The 18,718-nt window shown below is 37.0% G+C and overlaps 1 protein-coding gene across 1 annotated transcript; it reads right to left on the bottom strand.

Moving 5' to 3' along the window:
* Window positions 1–4,265: 4,265 nt before the first annotated feature.
* LOC136801473 (uncharacterized) lies at window positions 4,266–6,171 on the bottom strand. The gene is made up of 3 exons (XM_067058118.1): window positions 5,593–6,171; window positions 4,486–5,256; window positions 4,266–4,319 (listed from the first exon to the last, which is right to left on the bottom strand). Exons 1-3 carry the CDS (start codon window positions 6,169–6,171, stop codon window positions 4,266–4,268), a joined length of 1,404 nt encoding a protein of 467 aa, XP_066914219.1.
* Between the last annotated feature and the right edge of the window lie 12,547 nt (window positions 6,172–18,718).

The following is an 18,718-nucleotide window of genomic DNA, read 5'->3' as shown; positions in this document are numbered from 1 at the left end:
CTAAAATCTATTTTCTGACTATGGTCAGAGCCCTTAAACTCAAAAGAAATGTGAAACCGCGTAATAAGTTTACAAAAGTCGTATCTCTAATTAGAGGGAAATCCTCTTCTCTCATTTCTCCTCTACACACACTCAGGAAGGGAAACAAAATAAAACAAGAAGCCCGTTGGGCGTGAAGGCCCAGCAAAAGTGAAATTTTTGCGCGCGATTTTCGCGAATTTCGGAATTTCTAAAAATTCCAAAAAATGTTTAACAAGATTTCATATTTCCCCCAGGAAAGGGATGGCCAAAAGATTTAAAATTTTACTGCGTCGAACAAAACACAATGAAAAATAAGTCAACAAGGATAATTCTCCCTTTCTTCATTTCTTAGAACAGGGAAACGTAGCATCATGGAAAAAGTTCCAATCTTGTTCAAATTTACACATGAGCTGCATTTTAGTCTCCATTGCCATATTCCATTTTAAATCGGTATATATTTGAAATAATTCTGTGTCGTGTTTGAAAAATCAAGCCACCAATCATTAAACGAGACAGATCCAGAAATAACCATTTTCACACGTAGCATCATGGAAAAAGTTCCAATCTTGTTCCAATTTACACATTAACTCCATTTTAGTGTCCATTAACAAATTCCAGAATCAGTTTACTTGAAATAATTCTGTGTCGAGTACGTTGCCGAGTTTGAAAATCATGCCACGTCCCACTGTCACTGTACTGACCGTTGTTTAACAGCGACAGATCCAGAAGCAACATTGTGTCTTATTTAAATTTACACATTTCAGTTTATTTATTTCTATATTAGAAGCAATTATTTCCTAAAAATAAATCTTTTTGAAAACAAGAAACTTAAAATGACAGTGATTTAAGGTAGAATTTTCAGCCCTAATATATAAATTTTACCAAATACTATTCCTAGTAATATAGGGGAGTGCTACACACTCCAATCATCATAATAAATTATCAACCAGAAATCATTTCCTTGCAAGTGCCCGGTTGCACAACTCATCCAAAGACAGTCCACTCGAATCAACTACTTGATCAAGAAGAGTTTTACAAGGCCTTCCTATTACTGCCGTTGGCCACTCTGTCAGGCATGAACGACAGCAAGAATAAACCTATATGGTTTTGACGCGTTCTCTTTCACATATTGAACGGCTATAAATAAACACAAGTACAAAGTCTTAAATATAGCAAAATAACACAAGAAAACAGTACAAGTAAAAGTACTAGACTAGAATACCAGGACAAAGTTAAGTAAGAAATATATACAAAGGTTACAAATAAACACTTACTAAAACACTGTGGGCGAACACCTCTAACATTAGCACGACAGCTCTCATACTTCTATTCCAACAAACACACAAGACTGCTCACAATTTATTACATTCACAAATCACGACACAAATACGACGTATCTCACAAGGGACAGAACATTTACAATCGTACAAAACACGCAATACACATGAGACCCTAAACAAACAACAATGAAAATATCCTAATGACACAAACTAGCAATAAAATACAAGCAAGAAACAAAAAATATCTAATTACAAACTATTTACAAAAACAAAGAAAAATACTGCCCCTACGGCAGTAACACTCCCCACTGTCAAGAATAAATTCTTGACCAAATCAAATAATAAACACATAAGACGCTTCATTGAACCAATCAATAAACAAACGGAAGTCTCGAAACAGAACAAAAGAAAATCAGAAAACAAAAAATAACACCAAAACAATCGCAAAAAGATCCTACAATAAAATTTTCTCAAAAACATGGATTCCTCAAAACTTTCTAAACATCTCTCCTTTTCAGCGATTGAATTGTTCCCCAAGTTCTTTGACAAATCAAAATATTTGTCACTAATTTGAAATTGATCTTTAGAATAAGCTTCATTGAAAACAACGTCACTTTCGCACTTTACATCACAGCTAAAGTTTTCTTCTTGAATTTCAATTACAGCTTTTATACAGTTTAGTTTAACCACCATCGGATTTTTAACCACAACAACTTCTTGGACCAACGGTACAACTGACTCGGCCACGTGGCATTCACATACTTCAATATCTCTTACTGACTTCTTACCACTAACACGCGTTACCTTTTCCACGACTTCGGAAACAACCTCGTAACGGACTGGTGGGACCTTTTCAGCACGTTGAATTTCAAGAGGCTCTGCGGTATGAATGATTGGCACAAGGACAAGCATGATGTGATCAGGTGGCTTGTTTATTATATCTAATGAATGACGAATAAATTTCTTAACAAACGATAACTCGAACTCATATTGATCTTTAGATAACATCAACTTCAATACATCTTGATACTTTGTATAGACGTTCTCAAATTCATTAATAATGGGAACGATTCTTTGATATTCCCAAGTGTAACAGATACGATGTAAATGTAAATGCTTTTCATCATCATCTTTATTGTAAAAGCTTTTGATGACACTTAAAGATTCTGAAATAGTTTCAAAGAAATAATTTCTTTCAACAATATAATCTTGAATACGCAGGCTTGACATGGCACACTTCATTTGTTGACCACAGAACTCATACGTACAAAAAATTGGTTTTCAAGTTCACACTCTTGAATAAAACGATCCAAATATAATAATCCCAACGGATTTCAAGAACGATGGCTCCTCTGTTGATCCAACGAACTTGCAAACAGCTGTCCAATTTAGTGCAACGAATGTTCTTAGTGTTTTACTATGACTGCCGTTGGCCACTCTGTCAGGCATGAACGACAGCAAGAATAAACCCATATGGTTTTGACGCGTTCTCTTTCACATATTGAACGGCTATAAATAAACACAAGAGTACAAAGTCTTAAATATAGCAAAATAAGACAAGAAAACAGTACAAGTAAAAGTACTAGACTAGAATACAAGGACAAAGTTAAGTAAGAAATATATACAAAGGTTACAAATAAACACTTACTAAAACACTGTGGGCGAACACCTCTAACATTAGCACGACAGCTCTCATACTTCTATTCCAACAAACACACAAGACTGCTCACAATTTATTACATTCACAAATCACGACACAAATACGACGTATCTCACAAGGGACAGAACATTTACAATCGTACAAAACACGCAATACACATGAGACCCTAAACAAACAACAATGAAAATATCCTAATGACACAAACTAGCAATAAAATACAAGCAAGAAACAAAAAATATCTAATTACAAACTATTTACAAAAACAAAGAAAAATACTGCCCCTACGGCAGTAACACTTCCTCTTTTTGTGTACTTATCACAATTGAAGGCAAGCAATTTAACGGATCGATATACGGGCATTCGAATAACGTGTTGGACATAATTTTGTTGTTGCTTACGAATAAAAGTCGACAAATCTGAAGTCCCACAAAGGTTATGTAGTTCTTCATTGGTGATACAATATCGATAATCATTTTCACTTTCATTTATGTATCGATAACCTCCTCGAACCATACGTCGTAGAAATCCACGATAGGTAGCGTCAAGTCGATCCATTTGGTTGGTGTTAGTGTTCCAATTTTGACACGCATATGTCAGCGTGCTTCGTACAAAACTGTTCAGAAATTTTATACGCGTTTTAAGATTCATCCTCATATGTTGGAGCAAGTTGCCCATATCAGTGAATTTACTGATCGCTAACTGTATTCGATGGTTGATCTCTGGATCTCCTGTGTTAGGTTGATCGAAACGGATATATGTGCCAAGATAGATAAAATTCTCAACATTTTTGATAACAGTGTTCCTTAAGTTGAGAATCGACTTTGGGTATTCACCTTCCGATTGGTTTAGGATCATGGATTCAGTTTTTTGCGCGTTTATGTTCAGTCCGAATTTCGTGAATGTTTCGTTCAAGAGATTCGCCGATTTTCGAAGATCAGATTCAGTGAGAAGGAATAGAATGAGATCGTCTGCATATCCATTCCAGGGTAGTGACTTAGTACCAAACGTGGGTTGATTATTCCGTCTCATTTCCATTCTTTCGTCGCGACTGACAGATCTGGGATTAATTCGATAGGAGTGTTCATAAAAATTGATGTTGTCGTTTTTGCATTTATTAACAAATGTACGCATTACATGATCCATATATAAATTGAAGAGGAGGGGGCTTTCGGGACCCCCTTGTCGCACACCAGAGGTAGTCGTAAAAGTTTCATCTGCTTCGGGGAATGTCAAAGAAGTTTTATCGTAGAGTTTTTCTAGTATTCTGATAGCGGTGGGGCATTCGTTATTGGGAAATCGAGATGTTATCGATTGAAACAGCCAAGATCGAGGAATGTGGTCATAAGCTGCAGTAAGGTCTACAAACAAGAGGAATAGTGGTTGCTTTTTCCTATCTGTGATTTTTTGAATTCGTTTTAAAATAAAAATGCCGTCAGTAGTTCCTCTATTTTGTGGGAAGCCGTTTTGTTCATCGGTGAGCTGAGCATCATACCAGGGACGGAGGCGTTCAAGGATGATATTAACCAATAACTTGCATATTGTAGAACCGATGCTCAAACCACGATATTTCGATGGGTCATTTTTTGAGCCCTTCTTTTTCCATAAAGTTTTGAGACGTGAGTTGCCCCACGATTCTGGAATGTCTAAATTATTCCATACGTTGAGTGTGATTTGATGTAAAATGCGATGTGCAGCTGGTTCATCACATAATTTGATCAGTTCAGTATCAATGTCATTATTGGCTTTCTTATTTTTAAGTAGCTTGATGTGTTTTCGAATTTCGTCAATCGAAGGCGGGTTGTCTTCGATAGGGGTTTTTCTTGATATCTCTTGTAGCTCGCGTATGAAAGTAGGTAAGTCAGTACTCAATTCACTGGGTTCAACTAACTCTGACGGGTCAACAGGATTAAAGTGGGATTTGAAGTGTTCCAAGAGTTTTTGAGGCTGACAGCTGCTTGGAATGGCTTTCAGAGTTGTTCCCTGCTCTTTAGCTCGATGGAACAGTCGTTGTAGGTTTCTGTTGACGGCCAATTGATTGATTTTTTCCGCCTCTTGCTCCAGGTATTTATTTTTGAGGTGTCTGCATCGAAGTCGTATTTTCTTTCTAGCAGCTTTGATTGCCTTTTGGTCTGAGTTACGTATCATAAGTCGATCCTTCAGTTCGTATAGCTCCCGAAGTTTATCGTCATTATGCCATGGTTGGTATAGTTTAGTGTTTCTTATTGTAGGAATATTTTCCGATGCGGCTTCGTTAATAGATTTCAGTAGGTTATTGTTGAGTGCTGTATTGTCGTTCTGTAAATCGATTGTATCAAGACTTTCGGTTGCGGCATTTTTGAATTTGTGAAGAATTTCTTGATCGCAAAGGAAAGTATAGTCAAGGCGTTTAGTTTGGGTTTTATTTTTCCTTTTTTCATATCATGCTATCTTAGTGCAGGGTGTTGTTAGTGACGCAATAACCAATCGGTGATCACTATCAAAGTCGTAACTATTGTACACTCTACAGTTTGTTATAAATTGTCTGATCCAGCTGCAGCATAGGATGAAGTCATAGATCTTTTTGGTAACACCGTCTGGTGAGTGCCAGGTAACTCTACGACACTCTTTATGGGTAAACCAAGTATTCATAACCGATAGTTTTTGTGTATTAAACAGTTCATGGAATCTTTCACCATTATTATTGGCAATAAGATCGTTGACAATCACGTGTTCTCTTAGCGACGAATTGTACCAGGAGGCTGAAGTGGTGGCATTGAAATCTCCGATACAAATTATCTTTCTGTTATTGTCTGTATTTAGTTGCTTCCTCAAGCTAGCATAGAAGATGTCTTTACTTGGAGTTGTGCTTTCTTCCGTTGGTGCATAACAGTTAACTATTCTCGTTGAGCAGCCGTATATATTAATATCTGCTACAATAAGTCTCGCATTTATATATTTAATATCCTCGATAACTATATTACGATCGACTTTTATCGCAATCCCGACTCCATGAATTCGTTTTGTGGCGTATCCAGACCAGTAGACTTCGTATTTTTCGTTTAGTTCATTAAGTTCTATTAATGCCGAGCCGTTTTTACGGCGGACTTCTTGAAGTCCGCATATGGACAGATTGGCTTTTCCGATCTCCTTGACAACTTTCTCGAGTTTCTCGTCTTCTCTGGCTGTGCGTACATTGATTGTACCGAGTTTCCAGTTGTGGAAATGTTTCATGTAGATAACTAATGTGATGATGTTCGACCAGGTGATTGGGGCGTGCCAGGTCAATGCTCTCGTCCCAAGACAAACAAAATCAGCTCACTCCATTTGTCATGAGTATTAGTCCATGGGTGTTGTCATCAGTTGTTATTATTATCTGAAAGACAAAGTGCCTTGCTCCAACTTTCCTGAGGTATCCGGCTTTTAGTGGCCGGGTTTCCCCCAGTTTATGTGAAGATTGCACCCATAGACTTATTCACTAATTCTTAATGGAGTGAATTTTTTTATCTGTAAAGCTTTATGAAAACTTGAGCAAAAACTATAAGATATAACAGAATGTTGAAAAAGGTTTACAAAGAAAAATCACTAGAAGGTTTCTTTGGTTTGAAAGTCTCTAAAGCAAAGAAAATGTTCAACAAAGTATGAATCAACACGAATCAATTTCCTCGCTTCGACCGCCATCTTGTTTTGTTTGAAAACATTTGTTGTTTAAGGAGCGCGAAATCAGAAAATATATCTTTTTTAGCCAGTACCTAGACTAGAGTCTATTCTGGCTGAACTTTGCTTTTTGATAATTTTTTATAACGCTGAGTCCAGTGAAGTAGACTAGGAGCATTTGACGAGGTCGCCATTTTGGAAAAAAAATATTTAAAATCCAAATAACAAAAAAGCTACTCGAAGTTGAAAAATATAATTTAGCATGAGAAACAAACATCAATAACAGATTTTGAATCACTTATTTTTATATAAAAACATTGCTTCGTTCTTTTTTTACCTGGCAAAAACAACAAAAATGTGGCGGACTGTTTTACAGTCCGCCTAGGCAAAAGCATATTACCATATACTACCGGGCTACTTAATCGCGCCATCCAGTCTATAAAAAAGCTTTAAGTGGACCCCGGGCTAGCCAGTACCCGACTTTAGCAAGCTTTTCCCTGTCCAGACGGCAAAAAGTGTGGTACTGGTATTAAGCGCCGGTTCTCTAAAAAAGGACAGACAGACACACGGAAGGAAGGACGGAAGGACGGACAGAGTTGCAAATGAAAGGCGCTATCGCTAGCGTTGGGCCAATAAGGTCATCACATGCAGTTTTGGATTATGAAAATAAATGTGCAACTTTCTTTCAAGTCTAAGAGAAATACTGCAGGAACGGTCATTAAGTAAGCCATTAAAGGTTCAATCGGCGGGCAGTATTGAAAGGTTTTGTGACTCAAATTGTCATACCCGCGCTGAGGAAACTAAAGCGCCAGGCTTCAGAGGGCTGAAATATCATTAACCGCCCGGGTATAGGGCAATACCGAGTTTATGTATCGGAGGATATCGAGGGCGACGGTAAGTGAAATCGATACAAAACAAAGTCGATAGTTGATGTACGGCTCTATATCGCCTTTGCTCACCTAAACAGACGACGGTATCTTGGTGTTTTTACCGTCGTCGAGCAAAGTGGACGGCGATTTTGGCCCCATGTCAACTTTGCTTTATACCGTCGCCCTCGATTTATCTCGAATACATAAACTCGCTAATAACGTCATTTGCGGGCCGCTCGGAATTGGATTGAAGTCGTTGCATTGAAGCGAAGAGACTAAAAAAACGTCAGAAAAAAACACTTTTTGGTCATTTGCGGCCCGCTTGCAAGGTGCTAAAAATTTGTTGAAGAGATTGCATTGAAGCGGAAAGATTTGGTTGACGCTAGAAAAAAACGTTGTTTGAATGTCCGATATGAATAATAATAGTAATAGCGTTAAGTTTTCGTTCGTTGTTGTCATTAATTCTGCCCTTGCAGTTTGATTATTAACCCTCTAGTGACATTTGCGCCCTCCGCTTCGCGTCGGGCCCAAATGCCACTATCGGGTGAATAATCAAACTACGCGGGGAGAAAATAACAACAACGACCTCACACTGAACGCTATTGTTATAATATCTATTGGGCTATTCCAGAAAAAAATTTGTACCCCCTATGTTGAGGAGATCTTTTTTTTAAAAGGTGACACCCCTGGATTTTTTGCAAATTTTTCAGGACCCCCTTGAATTTTTTTCTCCCATTTCTTTGGACCACCCTGGATTTTTGACCTTGTTAAACTGACCACCTTGGATTTTCAACCCGATTTTAATGACCGCCCTGGAAATCATTCGGAAAATTTATCTCGTTTGAGAACCTCCATGTCGTTACCGTGAAAAGCACAAGTCGAAATCATATACCGACGCTGTGCCGACCAATCCAGATTCTATTCAGCGCGCAATCAACGCAGAGAAAAGTAACCATGATGACCATCCAAGATCTTGTATGAAGTTCAAAGTTGATATTTTATTCCCGTCGTTGAAAACACAACTAAAAAATGTCATCAATGCTTTTTAGAATAAATCAGTGATAGAGAATCATAACATAAAGTCTGTCTATTATTTCGATTCAATTATAGTGACATTTCCATAATCAAAAGTTTAGTAATTGCTGTTATACATTTGGGGATCATGTAAAAAAATTCTTTTGAGAGAAACTCCTTTCAATTACACTTGGAGGTTTCTGGGGAATTTGTAAATAGTAAACTGCATACTGATACAGTCTGCTAGACATTAAAATATGGTAATATTTGCTCTTCATCTTTGATTCTTTCTTCAGCGATTAGATTGACACATGCGCGATTAAATTTCTATTATTGGTCTTCAGAGGTTAATATATTCTTTGAAAACTTAACCTCTGATACTCAGGGTATAGGTTTGGCCCGAGGGAAATTTTTTTCGCAATTTAAGGTGTCTAGATTGTTGGAAAACGCATCTAATTAAAGGATTATGTTCAAAATGAAGCCATTGATACAAGATTTTTCAAAGCTACCAACTTTTGGAAAAAAGATTTTTGGGGGGCAATGCCCCTGTGCAACCCCCCCGGTTGCTACGGGTCTGAACCAGAGAATGATATTTAAATTTTTGACTCTTTTTACAAAGCATTGATGATTTTTTTAAATTGTATTTTCAACGACGGGAATAAAAATATCAACTTTGAACTTCATCCAAGATCTTGGATGGTCGTCATGGTTACTTTTGTCCTCGTTGATTGCGCGCTGAATAGAATCTCGATTCGTCGGCACAGCGTCAATATATGATTTTGACCTGTGCTATTCACGGTACCAAACCTACCGTGAGTATCACAGCTTGAATAGATTAATATTTTCTCTTTGAAATCTTTGGCCTCTGTTACTCAGGGTAGGCCAAACCATGGATGGCCCTCGGTTTATATTTTTCACTTTGCCCCCCTCAAAATGAAAATGCTTCCTACGGGCCTGTGGTTATAAGCTACATCTTTCCTAAGTATAATCTTTTCTAAGTATAAAATATTTCTAATTATCTAAATATGATCATCGATTGATTAAATATCTGTATGCAATGATGATTTTTAATAACACTCGTATTTATACTAAAATCGTTATCCTAAATATAGCTAAACAATAAATTAGGCTTTCATTGGATAATTCTTCGCTGTGGGCTGATTCGTATTGGCCGATGGCCGGAGAATGTCCCTTAACTAGGCGTATCTCTAATTGAATTACTCATTGATTGCCTTATTTTGGGTATCAGAGGTGAGAAACCCAAAGCTTAACTTTTGGTTAAATTATTATAAAGGATTATTATAATTTTTGGTGATAATGGTTAAATGTTTCAAAGCCTTGATAGAATGTTCCAGTGGCACATCCCACATTGGGACTCTATGGCGTCCATTTAAATATACTGCCCATTTAAATACTAAATGTTCCCACGGTCTTAATGAATTTCTAAAATTGGTGATTCTTGCTTGAAGTTGAGTTCATGCTCTCCTACGACAATATCACTCACGGGTTATTAATTGCATACGGTTTTTTCTTATGCATGCGCACAATAGAAAGTCAGATACTTCGATTTTTGGTCTGGACTCGTCAATTGATAATTGCGCTCACAGGCCCCGACTAAGTCAAATCTTTTTTATGCCAGATGCTTTTTAAAAGCCCATTCCGCTGCCACGCTGGGCCAATTATAAAGCCCAGTGGTAATAAGGGGAGAACCTATGAACAATTTCGTTTTCCCTTAAATTTACAACCCGATGGATGTAAAATTTATGATTTGTATACCTTAAGGGAGCTTATTTTGGCGAGTGAGCAAAATATCTAATTTTGGCGGGAACTAATTTTTGCAAATTTTCTCTAAATTCGCCGAATTCGCCCAAATTAGTTCCCTCCAAAATAAGTTCCCTTAAGGTAAAATATTTCAAGATTTTCGATGATGAAAATTTAGAAATTTTCAAAATGACAATTTTGATTTTTTTAACGACGTCTTAATAGCACACTGCGACGAATCTAAAAATAGTAACAAATCTGCACAAATTTATTCGTTTGTACGACTTGCAATCCCATGCTCCTTTGCGTTAATTGCTCTTGCACGTTAATTAATTGCAATATCAAAAGAAAGGACATAATTTTCACGGTTTTCCAATTATTTCAAGTGAACTGTGGGATTGGAACTCGTACAAATTTTTAGTTGAAACAATTATGTCGTGCGCGACATTTTTCCTATATTTTGCTTTAAAATGACAGAATTTGCCGTTTTTGCTGATTTAGTGAAGATTTTTATATATAATATTAATAAACCATTAAGTAAAGCTTGTAGGAACGAAATTCCAAGAGTTTTTGCTGTTACTCATACTTACATTTTTCGGTTTTATCAATGCTCGATCTAGGGCCCCCAAAATACTGGTTGACCTTTAAAATCCTATATCTTTCACTCATCTTCTAAAGTCAATGATGCATCTGCCTTTTCTGAAAGGCATTAGGTGTAGAAAGTTTTCTATATCCCATTTTAATGATTAATTTTCAATGATTTTCAATATCCAAGGAGCTGGAGTGAGTTATATGCAATTTTTATCAAAATTTGGTACTGGAAATATTCCTTCAGACGCAAATATGTTATTATGAATCTGTCTTAAATCATCAAAAACTAGGTCGTCAAAATAAAAGTTTGTAATCCCCAAAATATAGGTTTATCTAAAATCAAACTGTAAAGTCAAACAATGTTAGAGTGAAACCATTGACCCATGTTCGTTCTCCGATAGTTTTTACACCCGACTAATGTAAAGAATTCATTAATATTTATAGAGAATCTCAGAAGTTTTGATGATGCAAAGCCCAAACCGAAAATTTTGAAGTTTTGAAAGTTACTGTTGAATGAAATAAAATTTAGACTAGCCATAACTTTCATTAAGGTGCCACCGCAGCAAAACGAACACATAGAGTTGAATTTGCGTTCAAAAGGAATGATCTTAGCCCTACAGTAATTTTTGTTAAGAGTGACCTCTCATCTGAGACAAAATTCTTTCAAATGCTAACAAATGTGTCAAGGGAGTGATTTACAGTCTACTTAGAGTGACATCCGTGCCTTGTCTTACACGTTTTTTATAAGAACAATTTCATAAGAATACGAGGCTGAAATTTGGTCAAAACCTAAGAAAAAATTAGTAAGAATCTGAACCCGAGATTTCAGAAATTACTGAGAAGTACATGTTTCCATTTTAATTGCTATAAAAAGCGTATATATCTGAAGAAACTGCTCTTCATATGTTATTTTACTAATGTCCACGTTTAGCAACATAACTGTTCGCACACTTTGAGTAGAGTAATATTTTTGGCCTATGAAGATCGCTTAATAACTGCTTGTGGTATAAAAAGGGAATTTCCCAGAAAAGGGAATTTCCTTAGATTCATTTAACTCTCCAAGGATAAGAAAAAGGGCATACTGGAGAAGTGGGACGTGGGACGGTGGGACGCTCAGGTGGGACGCTCGAGTGGGACGCTCAAGTGGGACGGTAGTGGGACGCTAAGGTGGGACGGTAGTGGGACGCTAAGGTGGGACGGTAGTGGGACGCTAAGGTGGGACGGTAGTGGGACGCTAAGGTGGGACGGTAGTGGGACGCTAAGGTGGGACGGTAGTGGGACGCTAAGGTGGGACGGTAGTGGGACGCTAAGGTGGGACGGTAGTGGGACGCTCAGGTGGGACTGTAGTGGGACGCTAAGGTGGGACGGTAATGGGACGCTCTCTCGTAAGGCTTTTGTATTTTTGCTTCTCTGATAATTATGTACGAGTAAAAAAGAACTCAATATGAGTAAATGAATACTTTCAGTATTTATAGTTGTTATTCTGATCGGAATACTCTCAAATGATTACGCCAGTATCGACAAAATAACAATGAAAATCCTGCCTATTGTTTGTATGCGCGAATGAAAATGTTTTACGCAATTACATTACGTCATTTTTTATTACTTTTTATGGCAATATATAAACATTTGCTCTCACCAAAAAACACGACTAACTAGCTCAGTCGGTAGAGCATCAATATCAAGGTCAGGTTGTCCAGGGTTCGATTCCCCCACACGTATTTTTTTTTCTTTTCTAAACTAATCTATCCACAGGGATCAAAAATATTTCAGACCTGATCAAAAATATTTCAGACCTAATCAAAAATATTGATTTTTCAAGCACGGAGGACGAGAAATTTATCTTTTTAAATAGCAGATCTTGTTGTTGTCCTTTAATCTTTTGATACTTTTGATACAATTTTCATCCAAAATCTGTCTTTGAATCATACAAAGTTCCAATACACTTTCCTCGAGATATACATGGGGGGATATTGGCAAAAAGGGGTACGGATGCTCCGGGGGGGGGGTACTTAGGTTTGCGAGGTGACAGGTATGTCCGAGGCAAAAATCGAGAGAGACAAAATTTTGATGATTTTGGGATCCTTTGAGAGATTTTTTCCCTAAATTTAGTTTAAAAGTCTGTACTAGACGGACACGGTCCTCCGCCTACTTTGAAGTGTTAAAAATTGGTTGGCTAGTCAGACAGGCTAATAACGTTTTTTCTGAAACAAATATTCTTTTGACACTTTTTGCCGGACAAAATCGGTTCGGAAAAACTGGAGCAACCTTCGATTTCATTGCCTTATCGGACTTTTTAGCTGTTGGACTAGATGATGTCGGATGTATGACTTTTGAAGACTCCTCCCCCCAGTTTGTGAAATCATCATTCTGAGCAGTTTTCCAAGAGAAAAATAAATAAAATCTGTATTTCCAATTAAATAAGACAGGCTATGAATTTTCGCATAGGAAATTGATTTTCTGTGGTTTCTCAAGGGAATAATAATCTTCTTTTTCAAAAAGAAAAATTCAACTAATGATTGCTCAAGGAATTTCAGTTATTTTGTATCTTTTGCAAGGGAAATACCTTTTCTTTCAAAAGAAAATCAATAAAGTGCTGTGATTTTCCTTGGAGAATACGTGAAAATTGATTTTCCTGGGAAAGAACGGAACAAAGGATTTTCCTTGGAAAATACGCAACAACTAATTTTCCTTGGAAAATACGCAACAACTATTTTCCTCAGAAAATACGGACCAGTGATTTTCCTTGGAAAATACGGTCTAGTGATCTTCCTTGGAAAATACGCAATAACTAAATTTCCTTGGAAAATACGCAATAACTAAATTTCCTTGGAAAATACGCGATAACTAATTTTCCTTGGAAAATAAGGGACAACTAGTTTTCCTTGAATTAATTATTTTAATCTTCTTATCTTCTAATCTTTCTTATCCTTTCGGGCTGACCTTCCAGCACAGCTGGTTTATTTCCTTTAATCCTAGGAAGCGTTTCTCTTTATAAAAATAATTTTACATAAAAATATAGCATGCTTTTGTTTCGAAACTGCTGATGCAAGATTTAATTACAAAAAAATATAACATGATAGTTTTCGAGTGTTATATATATTTAGTGCAATCGGCTCTTGCATGTTGGAAATAATCTAAAATCATTTCTTTAAGAAGTCAATACCTTGACAGGGTAAAATTATACAAGTCTTGGCAAAATAAAGGTCTCATGATAATCATTGTTCACTTCTCTTGCACATCAGCTGCGTGGCCGAGTGGATAAGTCGATGAAACGGCAACTTAAGGGTAATGATTATAGAGAGTTTGAATCATATACGGGTGCGACGAAAATTGTGTTATTTTGTCTGTTTTGTCAACATTGATCAAACTTTTTCTGGTTTTATGAGCTCTTATTGATATTTTTGAAAATTTCCGTTAAAATTTTAAGAAACAAAAATTGGGGGGGGGGGCAGTCAGGCAAATTGACCGACGCCGCGACGGGTATCTGCAGCGGTTTAGGCTATCTGATATTCCGATGGCGTATTGGCGGCCGCCCACGCTAAAGCATACTGTCAATTGGTAACCCCCCCCCCGGAGTGTCACCTCAGCTCAATGCAGTTTGATTCAAGTACAGTATTTCAAAATGGATAAGGTTGATTAGCGGGTGGAGAGTCAAGAGTCAAGAGTTATGACTTTCCCTTGTCTTGAAAATCTAATGTTCCAAAACTTTCAACTAAAAAAATGCTAAAAAATTGGCTTTCGTCTTTTTTTATTATATCTTATAAACACTTTTTTCAGAACCACGATGAAAAGAAAAGCAAAACTGACTGAATATGCTGCCAAAAAAGTGATTGACAGGTCTAGAAAATGATTGACAGGCCCGGGTTAGATATTTCCGTGAGCAATCTCGTTATATTTATCAAAAGTAATATACTTGTGGAAAGCCCAATTATTCTACTTTTTCGAATGCTGTGTCATGGAATTTTTTTAACAATTAAATAGAACGGGGTTTCCTCTGATGTAAACAAACCTCGAGTCCTATCCTGAAAATTGACATTGAGCGTAGAAAAAAAGACAAATGAAAGTATTTTCCTTTTTAATTCATATTTCCAATAATTAAAGACTAACTTGAAAACACCAAGAGTGAAATGTAGCTAAATGATTAGAACGCCTTGCGACTTAGAATTTTTTTTCAAAACTGAAAATTTGACCCTGGGCTCGAACTACCAAAGTCTCTTGGCAATGATTCTGAGTCCGGCACGCTAGCAATGTACTATCGAGCCGATACACGACACTACGCAATTCAAAAATCCTTATAAAAAACTCTACTGCATATACGGGTGAACTGACCTTGGACCTCATGGGCTAGGTCTTTGTAGCTTCGATCAAATTGATTATGTTATTATTTTATAATCCATTCACTATGAAAAAAGTCAAAAACATTTCGATCGATCTGTGTATTGTTTATAAGTACTTGACCTGTCCCTCTTCACTGTATTATAAAAAGAAAAAGACAAAATACATATAAAAGAGCGTCCCACTTCCGTCCCACCTTAGCGTCCCACTACCGTCCCACCTTAGCGTCCCACTACCGTCCCACTACCGTCCCACTTTAGCGTCCCACTACCGTCCCACCTTAGCGTCCCACTACCGTCCCACTTGAGCGTCCCACTACCGTCCCACTACCGTCCCACCTTAGCGTCCCACTACCGTCCCACCTTAGCGTCCCACTACCGTCCCACCTTAGCGTCCCACTACCGTCCCACCTGAGCGTCCCACTACCGTCCCACTACCGTCCCACTTTAGTGTCCCACTACCGTCCCACCTTAGCGTCCCACTACCGTCCCACTTGAGCGTCCCACCTGAGCGTCCCACTCGAGCGTCCCACCTGAGCGTCCCACCGTCCCACGTCCCACTTCTCCAGTATGCCAAGAAAAAGACAAACTGACATTTCAAAATGAGTAATCAGACCAAAATAACTCCGGAAAAGTCTTTTTGATGATGATAAAACAATAGAGAGACCATAAGATAAGAATGCTACCGTTAAGCGGAACTAAAATACTGAAAAACGCGCGCAAAATTATGAGATGTTTTCCCAACTTCCTTATGTGTGAAGCTATGAATGCCATCCTCAGAAGCTTTAGGCTTCCTCCGGTGGCAATTACATTTTTTACGAGCATTTTCTTATGGAAATAATTCTATTTGGGACTACACTTTGACGATGAAACAGACAGAAGAGACACCAACAACCACAGGTATAATGTCGATTAGACAATGCCTAGTAAAGAAATAGAGCTAGAAGAGAAGTAAGATCTGCCATCGATGGATATACGGAAAAGAAATTCTAAAATAATAATCATAGGTCAATTAAGACACCCTTCTCACAGACCCACCGGGAACCCTCCTCACTGGAAAAACTACCCAAAATACCGTCCCCAGTGGAGAACGTAATCAAATAAACCTATCCTCACTGTAAAATATTATGCTAATTTTCCTATCCCCACTAAATTTTTGCGACTTGAAAACAAAGAATTTAAATCCCCAGCCATAAAAGGCTGGGACTATCAATCCCCATTGAGTTTCACTCAGTTATTTTTACCCCCACTGGCTGAAAAAATCTTACCGGGTCTGTGAGAAGGGAGTGTATTAAAGTCTTTTTTCAGATTTTTTGTCAAAATTTCTTTTTTCAACCAATGTGAAAGAAAAGTTACTTGATTTCATTTCGGCAAAATTGTGGTCTTAAAGTCTTGTTTTGATCCAGAGTTGGGACACGAGAGGTTTTTTCACATTGGTGCAATACAACATGCTCCATCCCACCAACCTGAAACGCTTTCTTGTGTCTCCACCCCATTTTTCTTTCAATAAAATTTGTGCTTCTCTCACTTTTATCCCTGGGACGAAATCAGCGTGCTTTTTGGGTATTTCCTTCACTTTTTGTCACATGAAACAAAAAAAGTAACCATGAGACACGCACTTTTTTTCTTGTGTTGGTGGGATAGAGCATGTTGCATTGCACCAACGCAAAAAAAACTTCTCGTGTTCCCAAGTCTCTTTCAGAAAGAGACAATTATTGAGTAGATACTCCATCATAAGACAAACTCTGTTTAAAAATTAAATGGTTTTAAAGGCTTGGGGAAACGAGAAGTTTTTTTTGCGTTGGTGCAAATTGAGATTATGGGTTTATAAAGGCAACAGCAATGGAAATGAGTTCTTGAATTCCCAAGTCAATTCAATGTTGGCAAAAAAACAAATCTTTCGTGAAAGGAAACCTACAGGGTGTTTCACAAAAAATTATACTCGAAAAGTAAACTCGACTTACGAAAAAATTTCTTCAACTTAAATTTTGTATTAACTGAAGGCACATTTATCCACCTTTCTACAGTAAAGATTTCATGTCAAAAGCATTCTTTGTTTAAGAAATATGAAACTTCAAGTACACCAGATCAGAGATATAAAAAAGTTCAGCAGTGAAAAGAAGATTAAATTTCTTTTCTGATGCATTTAAAATTCATTTTCTTTTACACTTCTTAGTCTTTTAAATGACAAAAGTTTTCTTGAAGAACTTAATTGATATCCAAAGTTGAAAAGTCGTACCCTCAAGCCCAGTGATGTGGTGGCAGGGGGGCAGGTCCTACCAGCGGTGCCCTTTTGAGAAGGGGCGCCGAATGATAAGGGGCGCAAAGAAAGATTTTTCAGACGCCCCTAGCGAATGATCAGCCATTGAAAAACCAAAAATGACACCTTTTATCACCTCAAAAACTCAAAATTTCGCTGGCTCATTTCGATCACACACTTTTCTTCTTTGTGTTTATGTTTGTGCTTAGTTTGCATTCCTATCCAAATTAAATGTATATAGAGAGGGGGCGTCAAAAACAAAAAATCTCTAAAAAGGGCGCCAAATTCTGCTAATCCACCCCAGAAAAATTTTCCCACCACGCCACTGCATTAAGACTTGATATTTTCTTTAACAAAAAAGTTTTTTGCAGTAAATTTTTAACCTGAGTAGCTCTGCTTTCAGCTAACCTGAAAAGCCAAGATGATTGGTTCAGTGCTTCTTTCTAAAAACTGCCATACTTTTTCAGTATACTTTTATGTGAAACACCCTGTACGTTAAAAAATTATCAATAATTAAAATCAAAATTATAAAGATAACTAATTTAAATACAAGCTTAAACATTAAAAGATTATTTAAAATTTATCTGATATTTTGATGGTGGATTGCCGAAATTTATCTGATATTTTGATGGCGGATTGCCGGCCGCCCACGCTGAAGTTATAAAGAATCGGGCAAATTTACCATCGGAGTTGATTATGATAGTCGGCCTTTGATGTTATTCACTCGCAGTCGGGTTCAACTAACCTTACACGTTAACCTAAAAATAATTCAGTTGGACCCGCCAATCCCCGAAAACGAAGGCTGGGTTACCAGGGCTCCCGCTACAAAATACTTGACGAAGTCTTGTATACGTCCGTAATCTAAACCTTCCAAAATCAACGTCATTGTATTTGAGGAAAAAGGGTAACTCCCATGAAATATTATAGCAACAAACGCTCTAACTTAGGTTGGAAGGGTAGAGTTTTAACACTAGACCTAAGAATTACGACTTTATGATCTGAGGATCCAAAAGATAACTAGCAATACAAGCTTATACATTAAAAGAATATAAAGAATTAAAATCAAAATCCAAAAGATATTTAAAAATACAAACTTAAACATTAGATGATTGTCAAAATTAAAATCAAAATTAAAAAGATATTTAACAATACAAGCTTATACATTAAAAGTTTATCAAAAATTAAAAAGAAAATTAAGAAGAAACTAACAATACAAACTTAAACATTAAATGATTATCAAAGTCAAAATCAAAATTAAAAAGATATTAAACAATACAAGCTTATACATTAAA

Source organism: Clytia hemisphaerica, unplaced genomic scaffold, assembly GCF_902728285.1.
Source record: "Clytia hemisphaerica strain Z4C2 unplaced genomic scaffold, Clytia hemisphaerica genome assembly, whole genome shotgun sequence".
NCBI classification, from domain to species: Eukaryota; Metazoa; Cnidaria; class Hydrozoa; order Leptothecata; family Clytiidae; genus Clytia; species Clytia hemisphaerica.
This window is presented reverse-complemented; position numbering and strand designations above follow the sequence as displayed.

Excerpts from the sequence above, each read along its gene's own strand:
- LOC136801473 (XM_067058118.1), bottom strand. The coding sequence starts at position 6,171 with ATGAAACATTTCCACAACTGGAAACTCGGTACAATCAATGTACGCACA. Across the intron at positions 5,257-5,592 it reads TTAATACACAAAAACTATCG|AACGACAATACAGCACTCAA; the intron begins GTTATGAATACT and ends ATCGATTTACAG. Across the intron at positions 4,320-4,485 it reads CTACAATATGCAAGTTATTG|ACCTTACTGCAGCTTATGAC; the intron begins GTTAATATCATC and ends TCTTGTTTGTAG.